The sequence below is a fragment of the Battus philenor genome, unplaced genomic scaffold, assembly GCF_028537555.1.
Source record: "Battus philenor isolate CCGP_79_NKW_IND1 unplaced genomic scaffold, ilBatPhil1.0.hap1 SCAF_9, whole genome shotgun sequence".
Lineage (NCBI taxonomy): Eukaryota > Metazoa > Arthropoda > Insecta > Lepidoptera > Papilionidae > Battus > Battus philenor.
Window position 1 is genome coordinate 975,822 of NW_027181759.1, and position 27,400 is coordinate 1,003,221.

The following is a 27,400-nucleotide window of genomic DNA, read 5'->3' on the forward strand; positions in this document are numbered from 1 at the left end:
CTGTTCCCAACAAAATAGGGGTGGAAGAAGAGGTCCCAATAGCAGAGGCCTCATTAAAATAATAATAATAATTTAAATGTGATTTTTCTTCTAATGTGTGTATCCTCAATGGCTAGGCAACTATAATGTTGAAAAAAATAAAAATTAATCAATTCTTAGATTACCCAAAAGATGGGAAATTTTTGATACTGTATCAGAGATGGTGAAAGGTAGATTAAAGAATGTGCAATACTTTTTTTGATATTATAATAAAAATTATTTGCAATGAATAAAATAAAAAGGCTTATATTTTCATTACTCTTTTGTTAGCAAAGGTGAAATTAATCATTAGTTATGTGAGTTTAGGAGGCCTTGTCTAACTACACCCATAATTACAATAAAAAACCTATAAAACCTATTGATTGTCTTGTCTCATTAAGCTGATTGTCACAATTCCACAAAACATCCAAAATTATTAAAAAAAGTCTATGGTGTTACGACAAAAAATAACAATAAGCTGTATACTCCTTTTTGTCTTCCAAAATATAAGTTGTTTATGGCACAACATATGGCACATATGTATGTAAAATAAAATTAATTAATTTCAGATCTGCCACTAGAGAGAATTAAAACCAATATTAAAAAAGAAATATTATTAAAAAAGTATGTTATTCTATCCAAGAATAGTATACTGATGTTTATTTGTGGAATTAAATGTTGTTGGTGCTCACTCAGCAACCTAATTATTGTCACACTCTTTATAAAACTATATTTGTAAAAGGCAAGTGTTGAGTTTCTCACTGGCTCTTCCCAGCAGAACTGCATTCCAGTGGCTGCTTCCTGTAGGGAAAACAATATTGACTCTTAATGTTTATTGACAATTTAAAAGTGATTGTAATATCCTCTTTGAATACACAATATTTTGATTTTGATCAATGCAGCAACATTGTGCACATATTGATTTATATAATTTATCTTTAATTGTCACACTTTTTGAAGTCTATAACATGTTTTTAATTATCTTCATAGGTAAATAGCTGACTCCCTGAGGAGACCTCCAGGCATAATGCATACAAATTTATTGTAATCATTTACAAACATATTCTTAATATTTGAATGATAAACAGCTCTATCTTTATAGAATAAAGCAGGGGTGGCCAACTCGCTAAGCCAACACATCTCTTCGAAAGATTATTTGTGGCTCACATCATATGTGCCTAAGCTCACCGTTTCATTTTTGTATTATTACATTTTAATTTTAAAATTACTGACAACAAATATTTATTCACCAAATTTAATTTGTTAAGTGAAATAATTGACTTATTTTTAATTTTCAGTGTATATATGTAGTTTTTTATTTATGTTTTAAAAAATATAATATCTCTAAATTTCTTACACCTTTTTTACTTTTATTAAAACATGTTTTTTAATTGCGGTTTATGAGAATTATAAATTTTGAAAAATTGCTCGACTATCAAGGAGCTTGCAATAACGTAATGTGGGTAAGGAAATAAAAAATCAAAACTTGATAATTCCATTCAAAGTCAAAAATTAAAATATTACTACACATATATTTACCAGTATCTTTTTAACTGTAGCATAAGTTGATCACAATAAATTTTTCTCATAGGCAACAGCTTTCAGTATTTTAGATCAAATATATATATAATTATATTAATTAGTTCCAAGCTGCCATGTAGTCTGCAAAAGTTGCTCATTTTATTTAAGTCACTTTTTCATAACACTCAGGATATTTATTAAAACTGCTGTTCAGAAATTTTAAAAGTAAGTATGGACTATCAATGTTACTGCTCTTGTCTGGCTGGCTATAATCTAATGTTGATGCGCGCTGTTAGCCGTTTTGGCTTTTACAGCTTCATTGGACTCAGGGCTCGCGGATCCAAAGTCCGCGAGCTAATAAGCTAAAAAAAATCTACGTCAGCTCTTGTGTCAGCATGCCGGCTCTTATATAGGTAGTGCAGATGGTAGTCAGGGAGTTGTAGCTACCAAATTTCACAATCTAACTTGCCTGTGTTAGTTTTTCCATAGGCAGCTCCACTCTATTTCCACGTACAAGTAATATTGGATCTAATTTTACTTAAAGTACATAACTCTGATTTAAAAAAAAATAAACGCCACACAAAAACAAGTCAAGAGATGTCACTATGATATTTTTACGTTTTTCGTTTGGCACCTGAACTGAAACGGGCACTCGGAATATTGTATTAGCAACTATTAGTTTTGTATTAAGACTTGGTGAAGTAAGTCAATAGATCAGTACTTGGGTTTATAACCCAAATAAAGTGAACCAGTGACAATGGTTAAAACTACAGTTAAAGAGTCTTCGAGAACTTTTGCTTTATATAAAAGTGATTTATCTTCTTGTAGAAGATAACGTTTTATAACTGTCCTATCCCAATATTCTTAAAGATTACTGGGATAAAAGAAAACTTTAAAATTCTTATTTTGGCGGTTTGTCTATCCACTTTGACATAATTTGATACTTTGTAAATAGATGTCAAAAAATTCGTTACTCTACTCTGAATACAGTTCTTTTTGCTTATGTACTATATTTATTATTACATTGTGTATTATGGAATCAAAATTGAAATTGATCGTAATTTTTCGCGATACTTTACTTTCTCTTCTCTTCTTCGTTTTGATACTTCGCAACTTAAATTTGTTGGGCTATTAAATATAGGCTATTATAATAAAGATGATAACCAAATGTGACTGAATAATGTGTATTCACATATGTACAAAGAGTATTTAAAATTTACACAACCTTAACAACAGCAGCTTACATATCACTGATGGCGACTTAATATAAATCAGCGTTTAAACTTGAATTCGAATACTCTAGAATCAGCAACACGAAGCGTAAAACGTTACAAATTTCTCCTTCTCCTCCTCCTTTTATCAACTCTTTCTTTGTTAAGAATAATATCGATCGTACATCCATCAAAAGCCTAATTTACTAACTACTTAACTTTACTAAAAAAATGTTTGACGCCTGTACTTCAGCGATTTCCCATACGAATGTTTCTAATTCGTAGCAGACAAGAATTTAGATGATGAATGGCGAGCTCATGCTATGCTGAACGCTACCGGGCAAAAGTATTCTCTTCTAAAAGCACCGCTGGACAATATTTGTTTCCAAATTTGAAAATAGTGATCCTGTTTTTATTTATGCTTCCATTCGCTAAGGCACCAATCGAGAGGAAGTTCAGGGACTTATAAAATATTAAAACAGCAAACGGAAACAGACTACACACAGATACGATAGTTTCCTTAATGACTACTAGAGACACGCAATAAAAACAGGGTGGGATTGTCAGATTTATACCTTTTAAAAATATGTTAAATTATAAGATATGGCAAAAGCCTTAATAAAAATAAATAAAAACTGCATGATTTTTTTTCCTTTATTTCTGTGTGGGGAATAGGTTTTTTTCCCTCTCCGGTTAAGGGAATTTTGCTTGGATTTTTGGGGTATTACGTAAATAGGTGTTGGCAGCCTTGGTTATTTTGACAAAGTCAAAATATCTGGCGCAATAATTGAAGTTTTATTTATTATTTTAATTGTAACTTATATAAAGATATTTTAACTTTAGTGGCTACGTTCATAAATAATGGAGCCTGAATGGACAAATAAAAAAATAATCAAACGTGATTTATTACGAGCACAAGGTAGAATACCTGGGGATGTTGCACATGTTATCACTACGACAGCAAAACCACCAGATCAAAAAATTTTGGAAGGTACCTTATAATATTACATATGTATTATTAATATAATACCTGATTTTTACATATAATCTGGGTTAACAAATCAAACTCTATGTTTATCCCTATCTGTGCAAAGTTATTTAATTATCGGATTTCATATACATTTAATTATCCTGTATACAGAGATTATTCTCAAATAATTGACATAAATTTGATTTTTATATTGGAATAAAACAGGCCAATATTTATATTCTGGCAGTACAACATGTGCAGGGACAGATAGTAAACAATAATTAATTTTAAGTTGTAGTAATCTGGATATAGAACACTATGTTACATCAATGATTGATTCAGAAACAAATGATAGTAAGGATAAAGTTTATCATTTATCACTTGATGACTAATGGGATACTCATTCACCATTTTTTGCACCTATAACTAATCACCTTTTGCACATATATATGTTTAAATATTTAGTTATATATCACTTTCAATTAATTTATAAACAATTTGTTTATTTTATAAATAACCTAAATTAATAAAATGTATATGTTTGAATAAATGAACAGATAATGAAATGGAATACTTTGACAGCGGTTGTGCAGTTGAGGAATTTCATACGGGGCCTGATGTAGATCTCATCCGAGAAATGATAGAAATGGTAAATATTTACTGTATTCTTCATTTATTCAAGTCAGACGATAATCACTACAATACAATACCAAAGATTGTGATAATGATTGGTCTTACACTCAAAACATCTAGGGACTTCCCACTACCTTGTCTATGTCATGGGTCTAGTGGAGGACTTACACCTGGTCTTCTGGCACATGGTTGTTACTCCAGAAGATTCTGCCCACTACCACCTCTGATGAGTAATTGTATGAGCTGTGTCAAATTGTGTTCACATATATTTATTCTTCTTAAAAAATTACTTCTTGATACTATAGCAATAAATAGAAATCTAGGACGAAGGGATCAGACTGTGTGCTAAAGATAATTATCAATCGTAATTATTTTTATTTCATATAAAAACACACATGGATATAGTAAGGTAGATAAATATGTAAATATATAACATCAACATCCTGAAAAATAGACAAGAAGTATAGATAATGCCTGGTTTTTTAAACTGTATAGGTATATAATATTTGACTTCTTTCTTGCCTGATGTTAAGCAATGTCATGGTCTACAATGTTACATGTTTGTTTAGAAGAAATCTATTCACTTTTGTCTTGAAGATTTCTGAGTTCTAACTGGCTGGTAATAATGAAGTGGTGGTGCCACTTCTTGGCTGTTTGTATTATAAAAGTATTAGCAAAGTGCTTAGTGCAAGGAAAAAATTTCAACAGTGTTTGGATGCAAATTCATGCATCTCATCTGATGTGGGAATTCTTTTGTGTAATTCCGATGTGCTAATTGAGACTTATCTACAAAATAACTTATGTAAATAAAACATTATTTGACTATAGATAAAATAGTTACATTGTGCAAGTAAGGAATAACTAACAGTCATAGGTAGCATAGCATAGAACCTTTTATTGCCACCGTTCAATGCATAGATGTCTAACTCTAAATTTTTCGGCTACATCTATAAACCTACTTTACTTTTATTTAGTTAAATTTACTTTTTTACTGTTTCATTTAATTTAATTTATATTTTTGTCCCTAATATAATGTTAAAAGCAAAGCAAGTCTTTGACAATTAACTTCTAGTTTAACCACACTATTATTCTGTACATACACATTTATCTAAAGCATTCATCCAAGACATTCCATTGCCAGTGGTAGAGGACTGAGACTTATTTTCATAGGTCGTGTAATTAACACTGCAATATATTAGGATGGGCAGCAGCATCCTCTGCATACCCTGATTCGACATTACGGTTGCCAAGCCTCTTGCCAAGTGTTATGTTTATGGTATATCCTCGCTTAGATATCTTTTCCCCTATATATCTTTTTGCTAAGCTTTGCAGTGTGTGTCTATGAGCAGCAATGACAGTCTTTTATATAAATTAATAACCAAATATCTCGACTTTGAATATTTGAATAAAGCACATGTGTATAAAAAACATATTATAAATAGGATTTTGGGATATAATATCTGATGATCTACACGCATATGGAGTATATAGAAATTATATAAATAAAATAGATTGTAGTAACTACACTGTGTCATTGTCAGTGACGCATCAAACAGGGGGTTCCCAGGCCAGGGCGTTCTATATTCACAGGCAACTTCCAGCAGTTCAAATCCTGCTGGGACAGATAAGACAGTAAATAATAAACAATTTGAATAAGTAGTAATACAAATTTTAGAAATTATGAAATATAATTTTATTATATTATCATTACATTATTTATTATTTCAGAAATATTTTTATATGTATTAGTTTTTTGTTTATATTAATCGATTTTTATTACTTATAATTGACTTTCATTTCTTCAATTTCAGGTAAAACAAACAAGTACATATCCAGACAACATAGATTATGACGAGGAAAATGTTTACGAATTTTGTAAAATTGGTACTGTTAATCCGCCTGTTACTATAAAAGAAGTTCATGACGAAAAAATAAAAGTGCATAAGAGAAAGAGACAGAGAAATGTAGCTATTGCATCAATACTTGAAATGGCCAAAGATTTTCCAAAGACAAGCGGTGAAATTGAAAATTATGAAGACAAGCACTTAAAACTGTTGAAACCAGATGATTTTATAAAAGAAAATGCATCTACATCCGCAGCAGAAAGTCCTGGGAATGATAGAGTAACAGAATCTAGTGTAGTCAGTGAGATAAAAGATAGTAATCCTGGAGTAAGTTCTGATAAAATTATAAACAATGAACCGAAGACCTTTGGCACATATAGACCATCAGCCATGGCTGATGTGTATTACAAGAAATATTTACAAAGAAATAAACTTAATATTTCAATGCAGGATTATTATCATTCAATTGTTGAAAAAGATGCGAAGGAACTGAAAATACAAGGTGATTATTATTCAATTTATATATATATTTTAATTTATTTCTGACATATACATACAGCACTGGTCACCATGGAACGTTATGACTCTATCCATCCACGATCCATCACCTGCTTGCCAAGCGTGGCAATTATGGTATATCCCTCTATAGATATATTTGGGGAACGTTAACGTCTTTTTCATGGCCTCCACTTTTGTACTTCCCCTGTCGAGGGTACACAGGGACTATTTTTACAACGTTTTTTGTCATATTATTTGCGTTCTCATCTTTTCAACGTCTTATTTATTCATCCTTTATTCTTCACGAATTATTTCATTCCTTTAATTTTTTCCTATTCTTTTCATTCATCACGTCAAGTTCGTCGCCTTCTCACCAGAATACGACAGATTTACATTTTGTTTTGGTTTGCTTTATTTCTATTTCTTTTACTTGCTTTTTTCTTACATTCGTTTAGATATTAATTTAAGATTTAATTATTTATCTTGTTCCTTTTAATGGTCTCTCCTGTGACCCTTCTGCAGTACTCTAGAAAGGTCCTGTTACTCTCCTCGTTGTCCATAACTGTTGCGATGTTCCTTTCTTCGACCTCATCCTGCAACCGAAACTGGTAATCCGTTCTAAGCGCGCCAAACACGGGATTGCCGGTGCTCAGGTGCGTCACGTTCTGGTCCACCGCAGGGTCACAGGTGCACGAAGGATTCTTCTTGCCGTGCTGTTGACGATGATGGGCTGAAATGACGAACAGGAATTATCAGTTTCAAGTTCTCTGATCCGAGAAACTCAGAGAAACCTTGATTTAAAGCAATAAGTTAAAGTCCAGTAAAACAAATCCTTTTTTGGATAGTGAAGAAATGAAACGTTAGTTTAATTTCAAGAGTCATGCAGGTCAGTGTTTACCAAGTTAGGCCCACAATCCACGACCCACGTGGGGGCAATTTGATTGTTAAAAACGAACAATTGCTCAATGTCTGTTTCTTGTTAAAACTTGTATATTACATGTTCAGGTGATAGACTCCCCTATCCAGTAAAATAGTAGCGGCCTGAATCGAGGCTTCCCCGGGAGCCCTTGAACTTCGCCACTACCATCCACGGAATCTTAAAATGCCATTTCGAAAGCTGTGACATTCCAGTCCAAAAAATGTGGTGTATTTGTATGTGTGCTTAGTTGGAACTCAGCTATCGCAATTTCCAGTTAGATATAATCTTCAGGTTAGTTGTTCAGTTTTGGGAATATGGTAAAAAAAATGCACAGGGTCATCCATAAGCAGGTAATTTTTAAAAGTGGTCATTGAGAATAAAGAAGCTTGGAAACCTCTGTTTTAGGTGATAAACCAGCTATTTGTCTTTCTACTGTTTAAATATAAAATGTACGGTAATTTTTTAACAGGTTTAGGAAAAGTTGGGCTTGCAATGCACCGTCACGAGCTCTCCAACGATTGTGTCGTTTGCAAAATCTTCTACAAGAAGTTCGTCGCGACTGGTCATTAAATTAAGTGATCTTATGAACAAAGTTCATACAATCATAACTTAAGGAATATACAGGGTGTCCCAGTAATCAACGTCAAGTCGAAATTATACATTAAGTGGATAATGTAAAAGAATTAAAACAATCAATATAAAATGCATTATATTTTTACGTTAGTAATACATTTATTAACACGGTCAGTTAGAGCATATATGATATAATAATTTTGAGCACATGATTATTCAGTAAGGGCTAATTTTATATATCAAGGTTGCCAAATTCCTAGACATCTTTTTGCTAGCCGCTATTAAAAACGTTTTAAAAGGTATGAAAAAAAACGTATTTAAAAAAACATATCATTTTATTATTTAATGGAATCAGGCGTTATTTTGCGGAAGTCCATCCTGAGTAAGAAATGGACCAATATTTAGCCACTTCCGTATATGCAGTAGTTGTCGTGCAACAAAGTGCACTGCCGTTATGTTACACCGATTTGACTCTGTGTTTGGCACTAAACGTGTTGAGTGATTTAACGGTGGTAGTTGTGTAATTCGCATTGTTTGCCGCATGGGCATTTATCAACGGGCTGCATGTGAGGAAATGGCTAAATATTGTTCCTTTTCTTACATATCATTTTACTTTTGTTAATAATTCTTTAAAATTTAGTGAAAATTAGTGACAATATTTCTCAATAACTTCTTGAGGGGCTAGTTATTACTGTTCGGTTTTGAATTTTTTTATATATTTGTAATGGAATAGGCGTTTGTCTTTCATCTCACCTGATGTAAAGTGTATATGAAGACGAAAGTGGTACACACCCATCCAAAAGAAACCTGTTCACTCAACTCTTAAAGGCTCCAGTGTTCAACTCATCAGGAAAAATAGACCCAGGCAGATCGTTCCAAATCTTGTCGACTCTCACCAAAAACGAGCTTTCAAACCGTTTAGTTCGACTTTTGGGTATGTCAACAACGTATGGATGAAACTTTTGCCTGCGCCTAGTACTCCGATATAGGAATGAAGATGGCTCAATCAGTTCAAAAGAGCTTTCGAGCACTCTCCAAAGTGCATCCTATAAAAAACCGATAAGCTGGCAACTAGACGACGATGCTCAAGGATGTGTAGTCTGCTACTTGAGAGCTTTTCGTTGTTAATTAACCTACGGGCTCTTCGGCCAACTGAGTCCAAAGCTTCAAGATGATATTTGGCTGCACCGTCCAAGGGATGACTGCAGTACTTCTTGCAGGATCCAACTTGGGCAGTGTAAAGATTAAGCAGCTGTTCAGAGCTGAAGTACCGCCTTTGAAAGAATTGATAATTTATTGGATGCCACTTGTGCCATAGACTCAGAACTCAACTCACAAGCTTCAAAGTGGAATAAAACGATTCACATTAGTACATCGTTCAGTGTTAGAATTTCACAAGCTTCCAAGTGAAATAAAACGATTCATGGTAGTACATCGTTCAGTGTTTGAATTTCCAAGTTGCCCGCGCACGCGGCTCTGCTCTTTGCACCCCAACTCGCTTTGCGGCAACGCCGCTAGATGGCGCACAGTAAAACGATTGCCACATTACTTCCACGACGTAATCGTTGCTTGGTTAAGGCCGATAGTAAACTGTGCGACCACTACGAGTTTATCTCTCCTGATTATCAGGTTCAGGTGTTGGTTGTGTTGCTTACCAATTTTATTCTTTCCTCAAAACTAATCCTTATAGTGTACAAATGAAACACTTGACAAAGCTTGGCAGGATATTATTTGCGTGTCATACAATTAGCGATACCAGCCAGCTATGATCGAAAGCGCGGGAAAATTGGTTAGCGAGTAGTATGGGTCCGACGTCTATCGATGTCTAGTCGCGTCTGCGTGTGCGCCTGCCGTCTGGGTGCAGGTTCTGTTAGCGTGCCCTCCGCGCCCGCGCATGACCCTCGTTCGCCTGCCGCTAGTTAGTCGTAGTGCGGGGACAGCTAGTGTGTGCGCAACAGGTGTGTTGATTGCCGCGAACACCTTGAGACTGTATGCCGACTTTGATTTTCGTTTGCTGTTCACGACGAAGACCGAGATGTCTTCGACCGTGTCGAAGAGGGAACGTTCTTGATCACACAGACGTTCGCTAAGATCGGTCTCGATTTTAGTTTTCCGACGTCTTCCTTCTTGTGTAAGGAGATTCATTGTCTTGCCTTATCGCCGAACTTATAGTGATAACGGCATTTCCAATATTTACTTCCATGTTTTCGACCGACCATCTTGCCAGCCATTGCTGCGAGTGTCGAGCTTGCTCTCGGCGTTGATAGCGAGTGGGCCTGGTATCGACGGTGGAAGCTGGTTTAGCCACTCGATATCCAATCAATCTTCTGTGATCATAATCCCTCCCGAGTCCACGCATTTTTCGGAGCAATGTGGACGATTTCTGGTCGCCTAGCTCAAGTCCGCTGATAAGTTTTTGAAAGTTCTTTACTTCAGACTAACCGTAGACCGAGTATAGACGTTCCCTTATCGCTTGGTATTTCCCAGTCTCAGGTGGCTGCAGTAATAGATCACCGACATGGTTGACGTCCGTCGTCTGCTGTTGTTGCAGCAAGTATTTAAATCCCTGTTCATCACCGCCGTGTAGTGGGTCGATAACCGCTTCAAACTGCACGGACTATAACTTCGGATGTTCTCTCCAGAATGGTACCGAGTGTGATTGCACTGGGAATGCTGATAAACCGGACTGGACTTGTTGAAGATCTTTGCTTGGTGTTTTTTCAATGGTATTCTCTATTTGGGATTATTGAAACGTCGGCGGTTCAACGGTAGAAGATGGTCGTTATGTGAAAGTTCGTTGAACGTATAAGAAAGTAAGGATTCAATATTGCTAGTCGATTGTTGCTAATCGATTTGGTTCTTGATTCTCTTCTGGCTTGTTCCGACCCTTCTTTGTTCTTTGCTTCTCTTGCTTCCCTTCGGCTTCTTTATTTTGCCGCTATGTCTATACATTTTTCGTAGTACAACTCGTGGGCGAATGAACCCGCACAGGTCTGTGTGTGGTAGGTATTGTGCGAGCGAGGCAGCACTAGTTATTAATGTTTGATGTTTTCTGTGTTTGAATTTCTCAGGCTTTAAAGTGGAATAAAACGATTCACTTTAGTACATTGTACGGTATGAATTTCACAAACTTAAAGCTTTAAAAGTGGGATATACTATTCACTTTAGTGCAATGTTCGGTGTTTGAATTTCAAATGCTTCAAAGTCGAATAAAATGATTCAGATTAGTACATCGTTCGGTGTGTCAATTTCACAAGGTTTAAAGTGAAATAAAAGAGAAACCGTTTTCTGCGGAGGATGGATGGAAACTGACACGGCGAGGCGGTTGCGTTTTTGGGACTCTGGGAAACGCTGAGTGATCGGAAGTGGGAATGTTAAGTGGATGGTACTTAGGTTGGATATAACAGTACAGAACAATAATATAAATGATTATAAATGCATCATATTTTTAAAAATATAACACATCACACGAATTGTTGGTTGGCATCCTTTGTTATATAATTTTTAAAAAATAAATTAGCAACGTTCTAATTTTGAATTTGAAAATTTTGTTTGTCGAATACAGGAGTACCTTACCCACGGTAACATAAAAGTCAGGAAAAATAGACAATTTACGGTTTTTAATCTAATTAAAGGGGAAGGGAGGGTTTCCCCCACCTTTCCAGGTTGACTTTGATTTATGGGACACGTTGCATTTTAAACGACTGATAGTAAAGTTTTATATATATATAAGTGAAAGTGCCAGTTTTAATGTAGATCTACACATATATTGTTTATTTTATGATGGTTTTACTTCATAGGCTTAGATAATGTATATAGTTTATATGTTAAGGTGTACTAGACATTTCATTTTGTGGTCAATTTGATACTAACATTGTAAAATGTTGTAACAGACATACAAACTGTTATTTTATACATTTATCGCTATATCTATTAGCTCTTATGTTTATATGTATATTCTTTCAAAGGCAACGGTTATGTTTTAATTAATTTAATTTCAGAATAATTTTAGTTATGGAATAAATTTGTGAAAGGAAAGGTAAACGAAGTGATCGAAACTAATCTGGTTTAACAAAAATTATTAGTAAATAGCAAACAAGTAAAAAGAAACTAAAAAATATATGAAGAGATTTGATCTAAATATGTGAACAACATAGAATGATTTGTAATCTATCATTGCATGCAATTAGTCGATGAAATATAACAATGGTTGCTGAATTGATATCTCTGCTAAAGTATCATTATATTTAATTTTAATTTATAATATTATATGTTGATTTCCTAATAGATTTGTAGTGCCAAGTTATTTGATTTTTTCGCTTAAAAAGCATTTGACCTCTGTCTCGGCTGATTTTATGCTATGACGAGGTCTAAGATGGTTCATGCTTGCGTAAAAGATACCTATTCACCTGGTTTCAAACACTCCCAAGTTATATTTGGCTGGAATCTACGAAGTCTGTTGGATGTTTCATTCCTGGGCTGTTCGAATTTTAAAAGTATTATCAAAATGTTTAGTGCGGGTAGGAGGAATATAAGTAAGCGGTAAATATATACTGTTTTATAATAGTGTCTCTAAAAATCTACTAGGTGGCGCTAGTCAGTACTCTGTTATACTAAGATATTCCTTATAAATTTCCAATATGACCATGAAGCTGGCTACATCCAGCGTCTTTGAAATATCTTCCTTATTTATCACCTGTGGTGAAGGGTGTCCTGTGATGTACTTTCAGTTTGTTTACCCCCACTCTAAAACTTTATTTGGCCTGTCAACTGTTTCGTCGGAAAAATCCCGAGTATAGACAGATATATAGGCATTTTACACATAAAAAAAAATATTAATGAAAGAAAAATGGCTACTCTGGAATAGAATACTTCAAAATGACTAAAAACCGTTTTTAATATGTCTGCAAGTATAAACGATGTGTTGAAATAGCTCATAAATATAGCATATAACATAGCTGTCTCTATGGTTCGAGTGTGAGGTCTCTATGGGTTCGAAGAATTTTGTTTACATTTGTTTAAGGGTCTGAACCTATGAAGTATAGCCTTCGGAGCTATAATACCAGCAAAGTTTCACTAAATACTCATTGTCTTCCAAGTCTACGTTTTGTCGGGGACAGGATTTAGTACTCTATAGTTCAACAATTTTTACAATCCTGGCAACACTAAACCTTTGCCTTGATTTACTTGGTACCAGCAATTTCATTAGTAATGTTGGCAACTCTGATATTACATGTTACCATATAGAAACCGAGTTTTTGGTGCTATTTATATGGTCTCTTAGAGTGACCAAGTGTGTGACATATGTGACCTAAGGCTGATTTATTGTTGAGACTTTTATGTGATTAAATTGCATTTTAATTAATTTGTTTCATTTATATTTATCCATTTTATGAATTTATGTACGTTGTTTTATATTTTTTAATTAAGGTAAATAAAAATATCCTGGTTTTTCATTTTACACCGTAACCTATAAAAATACATTTATTAATACACGTGAAAGGATACAATAATGAAAGTAATATGATTTTTACAAAATGCGATCTTAATTCTCAAGGTGATTTGCGCCAGACAATCTTTGCATGGTATATATGGGGATGGAATCAGCAAAAACGGCAGATTGAGGCGTAGGTATAAAAAAAAGGATACTACGTTTTAGAGTAGTACCCCAGTGGTATACGACCGAGACATGGGACTGTAGGTTGCGAATTCGATTTCATTGATACAATCTTATATAATTCACACTGCATAAATATGTAGAATTGCCACTGCTCACAAATAATTTCCAATGGGATGCGCAGCAGTATCCTTTGCGTACCATAATACCACACTGATCCAAGCGTAGTAAATGCCAAGCGAGGCGATTATGGTATATCCTTCCCTAGATATCTTTAAGGAAGGCATATGCCAAGGGCGGCCAAGCTCTTTGATAGTCCGACCCATTTCTCGGAATTTGAAGTTTTTTGTAAACTGCAATTTAATACGCATTTAAAACACAAAGAATGTTTTTTTTTTGTTACAATTTTTTTTTTTAATTAAACAAAAGTACAAAACGTGTACTGAAGTAACATATTATTATTGTTACATACCTCAGATGGCTGTTAATTAATTATGATCGGTATTTGGATTCCGCTAATTTTATGGTGGAATAATAATTACACAAGTAATTTGTTACCATTTCCCAGGTGCTAACATAGGTTATATAAAATCAAATATTAAAATAATATAACAATCAATCGGAGCCAAAAATAATCGTTCAAAGAGCCATATGTGGCTCGCGAGTAGTTTGGCCACCCCTGGCATATGCTTTTCAGTAGGCGTCTAAGGGTTGAAACGACAACTTTGACCATAAATACTTTTATAATTAAAAATAAACAAAACATAACTTTTGAATTTGGAATCTGTCATTTCTATTACTCTTATATATTTTCGGGCCAAAATATTCCAAGCATTCGGTGATATTAAAATGAAGAAAAGTGATAGAGGAACCGAATTGCTGTGATTGCATTATGTAAAGTATGTATGTTGCCAAATACATTTTTAAAGTCCTCCATACGCTTCGTATTATTTAAATGTTTGTGTACCGGGCTTTTGATAGGGTCAATGGAACCTCTTGTTTGTGACAAAAAGTCGCTCAAAGTAGTAAAGGAAAGAATTCGATGAAATCTTGTCCGAAAGTAAAAGATTTTATCTTGGGAGATGAAGATATCGCCTAGAACCATGTCGTGTAGTTTTAAAAATGACTTGCATGCTATAAGATAAGCACTAATCATTAATAAAATTATAGTTTGAAACAGAATAGGGTGCTAAAACCGTTATAACTACTTAAGCGGAAAAAAAAGGTAGGTCACAAAAAAATTTTGCTTACAGATGAGGAAATTAGCAATATTTTTACAAAATAACCGTATTTATGCTGAAAGCTCTAAAGAACCTTCCCAATTGGACAGAGAACAACGTGGACATTATTCAACTTCTGAAGGTTTAGTGGGCTTTTAGCTGTGAAGAAGTAATAAGTAGTAGTAGTAGTATAGTATCTATAATATTTGTGAAAAGAGTATCAGGAAATCGGCACATGATTATTAAGATACAATTTTTGAAAAGGTAGTTAGGCCACTTGACAACACTATGTTCAAGAACCAAAAATAGTCTTTTCAAGTAAGAAAAGGACCAATACCCAGCCACCCCCGCACATGCGGTGGTAGTCGTGCAACAAAGTGCACCGCCTGCCAGCCCGCTGATAAATGCGTATGCGGCAAACAGTGCGAATAACACAACCGCCACCGCCAAAATAACTCTTTTCAGCTAGATTCGGAGCTGAGTCATAAATCTCGATCCACTCAATCATTGGCCGCAAACAAACTTTCCGGAATTCATTAAAGCTGGAAAACTGGTGGTAGTCCTGATCTTTATCGACTAGAGTATGAGTTATGCTTTCTCTAAACGCCATGATAAATTTGAGTCCCTAAGACAATCCATATAGTGAAGAATTTGAAGGAGACAAGGTAGTTCTGTAGCTTCTTGTTAATGTTGACCACACCTCCGCTCGCAGTTACAATGAGCGCGGAGACTCTCAACAGTGCGATGCAAACTTTTGTTGCGTCTACCATCTATCCGTTTCATTACCGACGCTGCCGCGATCCGATCGACTGCGCGGGCACGTGGGTAAGAGCTCGTTGCTAGGCAACGCGTTTTTCGAGACGCGGTCCAAAGGCGGAGCGGTTAGCGAGTGGCGCGCCATATGCACGCCACAAATTCTTATAGAAAGAATGCGTGCTGCTAATTATAACTGTCTTCAATACTTAAAGGACTGTAGCCAATGTTTACCACTTCGAATAAGCTTTATATATTTTTAATGATTATATATTTATTTATTAAAATAATACAATACAATAGTAATAAATGTTACGTACAATAAAAATATTGTGTTTGTAACAATATTTATGGTAAAAATAAGTATGTCGACGGTTGGGATCCGTCCGGGATCCACCGTTAAATTTATCCATCATACGAATAATCTCTCTGGGCGTGATTAAATCTTAATTTGAAATAAAACTTTAGATATCACACTGACAATGCAAATTAACGCGGATTAAATTTCGGTAGGATGTACGCGATCCGCATTCACCCGTCGTTCCGCCCTACGTTAAATCTCGAACTGCGCCCTCAGGAAGGAATTTTAATTATTAAAATTCTTGTAATTTTATTTGAAGATGACGCGAGAAAAATTATAAATTATATCACAGTAACAAAATTATTTTATATACATACAATATATATAGAGTTTTAATAACGCAATAATTATACCAAGTACTGTACGCGCTGTCACGCGATCGCGTCTATGGAGTCCCGTAGAGGTCGCTAGCTGAGCGCTTTCGCTCTGGATTCTGTCGCGATGCAAACGTGATGCTGTCAGCATCTGTCGCGACGCTCGGTTCTCCACTCGCGCGCCACCTTCCGTCATCGCTACTCTATCGACTTGCAACAAGTGACACGAGTTAGTAGTTTGTGATTCATCCGAGTGTCAGTGGGTCTTGGAGGTAATAGCAACAAGAGGTCCGAACTAGAAGTGTGTATATTCATCAAACTTAGCCCATATTTACCGATTTAAAACTATTCAACCAATTAAAATCGTCAGCCAATCATAAATCAAGAAGTATTGTAGAGAGCTGTTTTGCCCGATGTAAATGAAGAATTATATTTCTGTGGAATTCCCCTTTTTCGACGTAATGTATCCCCTGCAGTAACAATCATACAGGCGTTTTCGGCGCGAGTATAAAGATAAAGGTCTATAGGACAGATGATAATAGCGAACGTCTACAATTGTAAAGATTTAACGTGTAGGAATAGAGAAACTTAGACGAAAAGGTTTCTACTGTAATTGAAATAAAGACTTCCATATGGAATGAATTTTCGGAATACTTGTATTGTAAAAGTTATCTTACTAATCTAGTAATAATATTGTGTAATAACACAAGCCGATGCTTTCGAATGAGACCTCGAGCACAGTTATGTGGCGTTTCGGAACGTTGCACATTATTTTGAGACTGGCAACAATATACAGTGTAGTGTTCACGTTTCGTATTACTGGCCACTACGGCCATAATACTTTTTTGTGATATCATCCTTGGGAATTCGATTTTCGAATTTAAATTCGAACACTGTTTTGAATGGTCGTTGCCTTAAGGCGTATAAATAGTAAATACTCCTTGTACATATGTGAATACACCTTCGATTAGGCTTGGTTATTACCTTCCTCGCCAACGTGCTCGGGTGGTCAACTTAGCCCGCTAATCGCTTATAACAGTATATTTTACCTAACAATTCAAGTAACGTTATAGACTCGTTTCTTTTTTTTTCTGGCGTTAGTTCACAGTGTTGCCAGCCATAAAATGATGAGCGGCGTTCCGAAACGTCACAGTTCCTTCGAAAGAAGTAAAAGAATGAAGAATTTCTTGTTTGAAGTGACAGTGGGAAGGGAACATTGTTCATGCAACCAAATGTCAATGGGGCCGAAAGACTCCACGCGTAAGTATAAGCCGGTACACAAGACTTGGATAGGTCCTTCCACTAGTAAATTTTCGTGAAGTCACTGAATACGGATAGCTCAAGACTGATCATCGTGGTGATCTTTAGGAAAGGCCTATGCCTTGCAAAGGGTGTCTATCGACTAATGTATGATGTACCTTCCGTCATATAAAAAAGTATGTCCATATTGACTATAAATTTATTATCTGTAAAACACACTTCTAAAAATATGACGGTATAAAACCTATTTAAAAGTGTTAATAATATGTATTTTTAATAAATCAAGGTGACATAATAAAGCATCCGGTATAAAATCCAAAAATATATGTATACAGACTATATACATAATATAGAGTATAAATAAAAATTACGTCATCAACACGACGCTCGTGAGAAAGTCATAATAGTAATTAAAAATACGTAAAAACAATGTAATAAAAATAGATATTTATTAGTAAAAATAACTGTATTAGTACAATAAAAATAAAGACGACTAGCTTAAATAATAAAACATACAATGGCGGAAATGTTTGCACAGATATATACAATGTTTGAGAACAGATTATAATAAAATTGTTGATCATATCTGATTATCACTATTGTACATACAAGTATAATTTAATAAATAAGTGTATCATCTATGGCAGGGGTGGCCAAGCTCCTTGATAGTTTGAGCCATTGTTCGAAATTTGAAAATGTTCGTGGGCCGCAATTTTATACGCATTTAAAACAAGCAAACGAATATTTTTTTTACAAAAAATATTTTTATTGAAGTTATACGACAAAAGTACAAAAAATGTGTATTGAAGTTAGATGTAACGGCACACGTATAAGAAAGCTATCCTAATAAAAATACGATAAATACTTAAGATGCCTGTTAATTTTATAAAACCATTGCATTTTTAGTACAATAAAAGTAAATTGTAAAAAAAACTTCGCTAAACATAAATAATCTCTGACAAATTATATAAATAAAAAAAATTAAAAATAGAACTCAATAAGGTACGTTATGTTTTAAATATTTAATGTTCACAAAAAGTAATCTGTATTTCAAGAAATATTATTATATAACATCTCTTACGAGTTCCATTACATACGACGCAATGGTCAATTCAGAAGTTGATTCATTGTATTAATTTTTAATCTGTATATGATAGATTATGGTTTACATAAATTGTAATGTACTTTATGTCATTTATATAAAAAAGATAACTAACCAACAAAAAAACAATAAATTACGATGATGCTATGATGCACGAAAAAAGTTTTTAATTGCTTTATATAGATCAGTTTTTTATTTTTAAGTTGGATATGCTATACAAACTTTCTAACAGCTAGACTATTTATTGATATTCTGCTATGCTATTCCGTTTTAATTTTTTACACTGTTATGTGAACAAATATAAATTTTAATCTGTGATACATTTTTAAAAATCGCAAAGGAAATTTGTTAAGTCATTTATTTATAATTATAAGAATATTACTAACCTATTATAATTGCCCTAGAATATTTCATCATCATTTCGGGTCTATGACTACTGAACATACATACATAGACCTGTAGGAAGCGGTTTTCAAGTAAATGATAATAATGTTACAAAGCACGAGTTACAAAACCCTCTAAGCAATAAACACGGAACCCTTGGATCAAGAAGTGCCGTAAACACGCGTGACCTTGAAGTTATATATAGATTTTTGTGTACGGTTCTCGGAAATTCTAATTGAGTACTATCTCGAACTTACTAGAACATACTCAGTAGCATAAATAGGTGTTCTCCCCATGTCGACAGTTCAGTGTTGTTGTTGAAGTTACACTAACTTACTGTACTTGGATTAAGATCTACGATAAGTGATATAAAGTGACTATTTGGCAAGTTATTTGGACAGTGATTTCTCAAGCGATTTGGAAGCGAAGTTTAGAGTAAGCGAAAGTATACTTTGTGTTAAAATAGGGTGACCTAATTTGTGAATAAAGAACTCCTTGTAAACCTGTGGTGTTTCATTCCGAGTCAGAAACCACAGTATGTAACAATAATTGAATTATGTCAACCGGTATCTCTGCCCGCATGCATATATTAATGTTTATTTTCGATCCCGTATAGAAGCTAAGATCATACGTATTACTATCAGTATCTGTTTAGATGTTCGCTGTTAAGGATATGTTTGTTCACGAATTATTAACGTATGAGTCATTTAACAAGTGATCTGTCTCAGTGTTCAGTGCTTTGCCGTGTCGCTGAACGACACTCTTTATTTGACAACTCGCTGAGTGCGCGGGAACGGCGGATTATTGTTGCCATGTGTATTAATCAGTAATAATTATTTGTTTTAAATAGCTGTTATAACAAGGTAAGCTTTTTGTTATAAACAACCGCTATTTTATTCGTTATAATATATTTAAAATAATTTTAATAGTGTTAAATTTATTTACAGATTGTTTATTTTATAGTGTTTTAGAATGTTGAAATAAATATGTACGAAAGACATTACAGTAAATATTAAAACTATATAATATATTAATTATATAAAATGCATAAAACTTTTTCCGTTTTTTTATTTATAATTGAACAAAGATTATTCGTGTCTTTTATTATTTAGAAACCCGATTAATATTGTTTATTGTTTTATTATTTTATTAACGTTTAGATAATAACTAAGATAAATACGGCCAGGTTTATTAAGCCTACAAAACGCAAACATATTTAATTTTGTACTATGTAATAGGAAACTTTGTATGCTGAAATTATATTTTGTTGTTGGCTTTGTTATATAAAATAAATAAATAAAATAGATTTATAATGAACATAACGTTTTTGTTTAAAATAGAAACAAACTGGAGGTTTTAAATCTATAAATTAATTTAAATAAAACAAATCAAATTTAAAAACAAAGACAGCTCTTTAACAAAAAAATAAACATTACGTACCTGTTACCGTACATATTTGTATATTAATATGATATATGCAAATCACACAACCGCCACCACCAAATTACTCAACACGTGTTTCATCCCTCCACGGGGCATCTTCAGGAGTTATGTTACACCGATTAGTGCCAAACACAGAGTCAAGTAACCAAATATGATATATGCTAAGTCTATAAAAGATATGTACCTTTTATAATTCCAATTTTTTTTTTGTGAATAATTGTATTTAATAGTTTAATGATTGTATGTATGTCGAAGTTTTCGTATTAGCACGTAGAAGCCCACAATAAGGATCACACCCAAAGATATATATCTATATCTATGGGAGGATATTCCATAATCACCTGGTGCATTGGCAATCGCAGTGTGATATCATGGTACGCAGGGGACATTGCTGCCCATCCTCTGAAAACTTGTTTATGAGCTGTGGCAATCTCATATAATTAATGCAGAAAGTGTGAATTATGTAAGATTGTATATCGAGAATCAAACCCGTGACCTAGAATCACACGTCTTCTATCGCTGGGCTACCACTGCTAGATATAAGTAACCTTTTGTTAAGTTAATAATACAGAATATTTTAGACACTTAAATTCTACCGTCGACCATCATTACACCAAAAAAGTACGTTTAAACAAATAACTTCCATTATTCATATGAAAGATAATTAAAATAGAAAAGTCTATTACATTCAATTATCTTCGTTTTAAGTAAGACGCATACATTGTGTTTTTTTAATTAGTGTGGTTGTCCCATAAATCAACGTCAAGCTGAACTTTCGTTATAGACCGAGGAATACCTGATCCTAGAATCTTTTTTAAAAATCTATGTAGCGTATTTTTAAAATTGTCGTTATTAAAAAAAAAGTAAATGATCTTTATGAACACTCCGATGTTTTCAAGTTCGAGTATCCATTTTGTCAACGATAGATGAACCATAAAATTACTGGGGTTAAATATTGAAAGAAATTATCATTTTTATCAAGGAAAGTAAACGAAGTATTCAATTTTTTATGATATATGACGTTTTTCTAATTATTATTGATGATTTTCTGTAGTCGCAGCGCCTTCATCTCAATATATTTCAGCTGTAGAACATGCAATGGACACAAGCTTTCCTCGTTGACTTACAAAAGTTTCTTTTTAATTTTTTTAGCCCAATTTTCGGAGCCTCGTTTTACCGGTATCATGGGTGGAGAGGGTATTCATTTACGTAATAATTTTTAAAATAATTTTAATTAATTTTCAAACTCATCTTTCGTCCCTTTCTTTATGTTTCATTCATTTCCTTCCATCGTTCGCCTTCCGTTCAGATTTCTACAATATTACGTTTATTATTATTATCATTTGTTTAACAATTTATTTATTATTAATTATTATTTATTTTCTTAATATCTATAGCATGCACAGACCGCGGTCCGCTGGTCGAATACTGGTGGCCCGCCGGCAGCAAAAATAACACATTCGAAAAATATTGAATTCTATTCCAGAATAAAACCAAAAAAATTTAATTACCTATACTTCTGGCAGCCGGCTCGCCACCAGTTCATGATTTGCCAGAGTGGCCCCTAGTCTTAATAAGTCTGTGCAACCATGATCTATAGTGTCCATCTTGTAGGTGAATAATTTTGCTCGTGGGTCTGGTTCTTTACCAGATTCTTCAGGCATCATCGGCTATTAGTCCTGGTGTGGTAATCACGAGACACGCGGCGTGAGTCCGACTACGTGAACCGATTTCATAGTCAAGGTCACGGGTAATTGCTGGATCTTTGGGCCTTTGAAGTTGATAATAATCTGTATTTCACCACCGGCTCTATGAAACGACTTGGGTAGACGTTGATTTATGGGACAAGATGTTTAGGCGAAAAGTCGTAATTGTATTACCCGGATTGTCGAGTATAAATCTTGTGCGGTGTGTAATCAGTGTTTATCTCCTTGAGATAAGAAGAGACATCTCGCTAGACTAGTAATAAGGACCATGGTTACTTAAAACCGGAATAATATGTTAATACCAACTAGTCCTGAACGAATGCCAAAAATGGCACAGATTCAATTTACAAAATGAAATATTTAATAGCAATATAACATTGCTCTGATTGCAACTGCGGCTCGCAACATTGTGCGGTTACCGGATTTTTTTTAATTTAATTAAAATATTTTATTTAACAGCGTCTTACATACGAAAACCTTTGTAAATAAATGAAGAAAGCTTTTCTTATTTATAACTAGCTGTGCCGGCGACTTCGTCCGTATGAAATAAAAATAGTTCAGTTTTTTTTTCGTTAAAGAAATTTTCTAAAATAAAAGTTGTTTTAGTTACTCATTATTATTAAAGATCAACTACCTGCCAGTACGACTCCCGTCAAAATCGGTGCAGCCTTTTCAGAGGTTAGCCGGAACATACAAACATACAAAAATTAAAAAAAAAATGTTTTTTTGGTGTATGTACCGTATAAACATTCATACGCATGTAGTAAAAAGCGGTTACATTATCACTATAATTTTTTTATTTGTATAGATGACTGTAATTATTTGGTTTTGTACAGGGTGATTGGTTATAGGTGTAAAGGCTTTAGAGGGTTGAATGTTGCTGATGAAGCTTATTTGTTGTCAATCAATCTTAGGTACATCGTGTCCAAAAATCAACGGTTTTTAAGCGTTTACAATATTTTGATCATCCTGTAGATTTTTATAGTTACTGCCAGAAGTTATAGGACTATTACATTTCACTAGAAAAAAATAGTTAATGTGACATATTTCTGTGTGATCATTTTATACAGGGTGATTTGAAATAAGAGTAATATTTTTGATTTAGTGATTTTTACTAATGAACTATATATTCCTCCGTTAAAGCTTTTACAATTACAATCAACCATCCTGTATATTAGGATATAGCTTCTGGGTACATTAATTCAAAGTTTTAAAGCTTTTTTGCGCATAAATAATTAAATATGCATACATAGATCTTAGGGTTGGTCACATATTATAAGGTGATTAAAGAAATAATTGTTTTTGTGTTTCAGTTTAAAATGGTGCATACGAACATATCTATCGCTCTAGACGGTATATTGAGGGAGATGGTAAGTTAGATTCATAATTAATTTCAAACAATTTACACCAGTAGTACTTTATACAACTGTCATTCATTTGTTTTAGTATGATCCACTCATCATTACTTATAAGGGGAACCGGAAAGTAATGTCGCTTTCTTTAATTAAATTCATACTACTACATTTGTTACAAGTTTTTATTTCTAATCAACGATATATTCACCGTCGTTATCAACAACCTTTTGCCATCTAGAATACAAATCAGTGCCGGAGCAGTAACAAATAATCGGTTTTTCAGTAAAAAATGTCGACAGAAACGACATTTCTTTCCGGTCTCCTTAATATTTAGGTAAAGAGAAGAATGTTACAAGAGTTCAATTTGATAGAAACTACAATAAATTTGAGCTCCACTATAAATAGATCCTTAAAATAAAGCGGTTAGGGTTCAAAATGCGTCCTGGTTTAAGAAGTGACCATAAAAACCTCCGTAGAGTTTTTTGATCTCTTAAACAAAGGATTCTAATTTATTCGTCAAAGAAATTCAGTTTACTGTTTCCTGAATATCAAACAGCCTGACATGGCCATCCATGTATGTGGGCATACCACAAAAACCCCTTGATTTTCATCAGAGTTTGTGATGGGAGTGTGTGGAAGCAGAATCTCGTATCATATAGTCTGCCTGGTCCACGTTAGGCGCTAGCTTGGCAAACAAAACCTTTTTGTTCTGTTTATCAGACCTGTTATACAGGGTGATGTGACATTTCGTCCGCTCCGTTATCCACTCGCCTTGGAGCCCGCATCTTTGGGAACTCCTGCTCATTAGAGTTTTTGTTCTTTAGAACTACCGAGCAACTACAAGTCCAAAGAAGTCAGCTAGTAAAGCGACATCGGATGTTCGCTAGGCGGCGATTGTACAGGTCAGATAACCGTGTCCTACCGGTGGTCAGCGTTAATCTGGCGGGACCTTAGAGCCCTTTCCCCGACTCTTGCTAGCAGAGCTACGGGGAAATCCAGGTCAAAGGGGGACTGTTGCATTACAATTGAAATTACAATTGATCCAGCAACCAGCCTAACTTCATATGCCCAAAACGCAGGAGGTAAATTAGATCGCTGGTTGAACCCACCCCAGCTAGGTTTAGCCATCAATCCCACCACCACATACCAGAGAGTGCATCCGAGTATTGTTTACTTCAATTTGACTTGGATTTGTTTGCTCGCACCCTTCAGTCCTGACAGAGGCAAGACTGATTTTGCCCAGAGTACGCCAGGACTATGGGTCACCGCTACCCGGTCGGAAATTTACACAGGGTTGCATGAAGTTGAAAAAAAAGTAAAGAGTTTGTTATCATAGTAACAAAACATTACATAGCATAAACCTCCTTGATTTTTTAAAGGTATTAAATTAAGAAACGTGACAGGTTTTTTTAAATTCATTTACATCTGGCCAGTCATTCGATTTTGGCTTGACGTTGATTTATGGGACACCTATATAAACGTGTTGGCCATTTCTGTTTTGAATGATGAAAGGAATTTATATGTATCTATTACTGCGAAGGTACCACAATATTATAATTATTTCAAGAAACATACTAATTCTTATAAAACGCACACAGTTTGGAATAAAATTGTTGTACTTTATTTAACCTTTACAGCAATTTTTAACTTTCTCCTTTTTAGGTTAAGAGTGATTTTTCTTTAAACACGCCATGAGTTATAACTTTTAGTTTGAAGTTTTGATTACACTGCATTATAATGCTTGAACACAAACCTTTTAGGTTATGTATTTCTAATTGGCAATGTGTTTGTAAAAGTGTTAAAAGAAATTGTTTCACGTGAATAAATCTAGTTAATTTATTCTAAATGTCTGTACATTGTGTGTATACAGTTGTCAACGCGGTAAGATATGTATTTGTACTGAATTATTACGGAATGATTGCGTTAACTTGTTTTGCTTTCTTACATCGATGTTCATATGTGTTTAAGTAGGTGGTAATTTTAGATGTACATATATATTACCGCGTTATGGGATGATTTTAGTAATATAAATGAAATTTATATGCAGATTCCTTCCTTAGTAATAGCATATTTAAAAATTTTATTTGACAAAAATAAATATAAAGATTGTTTTTTAATTACTAACGGATGTATGTCATGTGTCGATATTTTTTCTAAAAAAAAATAAAGATAATTTTGACATTAGACTGCTTTTATATTGTGTTACATCATATAATTATATCACTACAACGGAAGGAATAATGGCGGCTATACAATAGGGTTACCATGTTTGAGGTATATATCTCAACGTAACAAAAAGATGTTTTTAATGCACAAAATAGTATTTATAATTTACTAATAAATATAATTAATATTAATTGTCGTATTAAAATTCACTTAAACACTTTTAATGGACACCAATTTAAATAAATGCAAATCGCTGAAAATAGTCGGTCGCCATTTTCTCAATGTCAGATGCTTTGAACATTAAACACCGTTAGGAAGAAAAATAATTGAACAATTGTTTTTTTAAGCTGTATTATTGTTATTGGCTTCAATTTAATGTAGCAAATGGAGTAGATAAAACCTGTTATTAGTCATAGAGGCAAAAAATAACTTATTCATTACATATAAAAACGCATACGTGTTTAGCTAGTATCTTAAATGGAATATTTGAAATCAATATTTGTAATATTATTTATGTGTTTATTAATAAATATTTGTAATGTTTTCAATTCTTTTAATTTGATTAATCGTGTAACTATTTGCGCTGTAATTTAGAGTTTAAATTTTTTTTTCTGACGTAATATTTTTTTGGATGACGAGTTGCATCAAAATTACAATTTTATCTATCTGGTATACATAGGGTGTTTGATTATAGGTATAAAGTATAGTTAATTTTCTGTTTATTAATGTATAGTATAACCTACCAAAAATCAATGATTTCCAAAATTATATACATCGTAAAAAATAATGTACAAAAAGCATTTAAAAAATTCAGATTTCGCAAGAATGATTTAAAAAAAAAATATTGTATGTAAAATATTATCGTTACGCATTCACTGGTACTACAAGCATTATTCATCTTTTATGACTTGGTATGCTGTGATTGTTAGCGACCAATTGACTTTGTATCTTCAATTATATGGCAGGCTATTCACTCCGCGTGCGTGTAGAGATACATTGGTATAAGTGAAAGTGTGTCAACACATTTATTTGTTGTTGTTGTTTTTAATTTTGCATTTCCTACTTACTGTAGAATAATGTCCAAGCTAAACAAGAGATAATATCTATTTCTTACGCCTTGACGAGTAAGCTATCTGCAAGACTGTGTACATACAACGTCCTTTCTAAGAAAAACAACTGAACAACGCGAGGGACATAGGATGGTAATAGAGGTAGTTTAAGTAAGGCTCCGAAGGAATCAGTGCTCACCAGAGTACTAGCTTAGGCTTATAGAGTCAACAAATCTACTCTTAAAAAATTTAACAATGTAAATAGATTCTTGTATAACTTTAAAAAAAGTTTTAGAATAATGAAACTTGACTACCTACTAGTTCCATTTACAATACTTTTTTTTATTTAATGAAATCAGGCATTATTTTGCGGAAGTCCATCCTAAGTAAGAAAGAACCAATATTTAGCCACTTCCGCACATGCAGTCGTAGTCGTGTAATAAAGTGCACCCCCTACCAGCCCGCTGATAAATGCGCATGTGG

General features: G+C 33.8%; 2 protein-coding genes across 3 annotated transcripts in view; both read left to right on the plus strand.

Moving 5' to 3' along the window:
• Positions 1–3,548: 3,548 nt before the first annotated feature.
• On the plus strand, positions 3,549–8,352 carry LOC137932437 (uncharacterized). 2 transcript variants are annotated; one of them, XM_068776051.1, is made up of 4 exons: positions 3,549–3,741; positions 4,278–4,369; positions 6,165–6,699; positions 8,084–8,352. In XM_068776051.1, exons 1-4 carry the CDS (start codon positions 3,612–3,614, stop codon positions 8,182–8,184), a joined length of 858 nt encoding a protein of 285 aa, XP_068632152.1. In that variant the 5' UTR covers positions 3,549–3,611; the 3' UTR covers positions 8,185–8,352. The 2 variants fall into 2 exon arrangements, with proteins under 2 accessions (XP_068632152.1, XP_068632153.1); XM_068776052.1 differs by lacking the exon at positions 3,549–3,741 and adding an exon at positions 4,030–4,074.
• Positions 8,353–15,741: 7,389 nt separating this feature from the next.
• LOC137932253 (solute carrier family 23 member 2) overlaps positions 15,742–27,400 on the plus strand; it is a 56,505-nt gene continuing 44,846 nt past the window's right edge. Inside the window, exons 1-2 of the mRNA XM_068775857.1 lie at positions 15,742–15,849; positions 23,661–23,717. Coding sequence (XP_068631958.1) covers positions 15,742–15,849; positions 23,661–23,717 — 165 coding nt within the window. The remainder of the gene's footprint in view (positions 15,850–23,660; positions 23,718–27,400) is intronic.

Coding starts and splice junctions, on each gene's coding strand:
- LOC137932437 (XM_068776051.1), top strand. CDS start 3,612: ATGGAGCCTGAATGGACAAATAAAAAAATAATCAAACGTGATTTATTA. Junction 4,370..6,164: donor TCCGAGAAATGATAGAAATG/GTAAATATTTAC, acceptor CTTCAATTTCAG/GTAAAACAAACAAGTACATA. Junction 6,700..8,083: donor GAAGGAACTGAAAATACAAG/GTGATTATTATT, acceptor ATTTTTTAACAG/GTTTAGGAAAAGTTGGGCTT.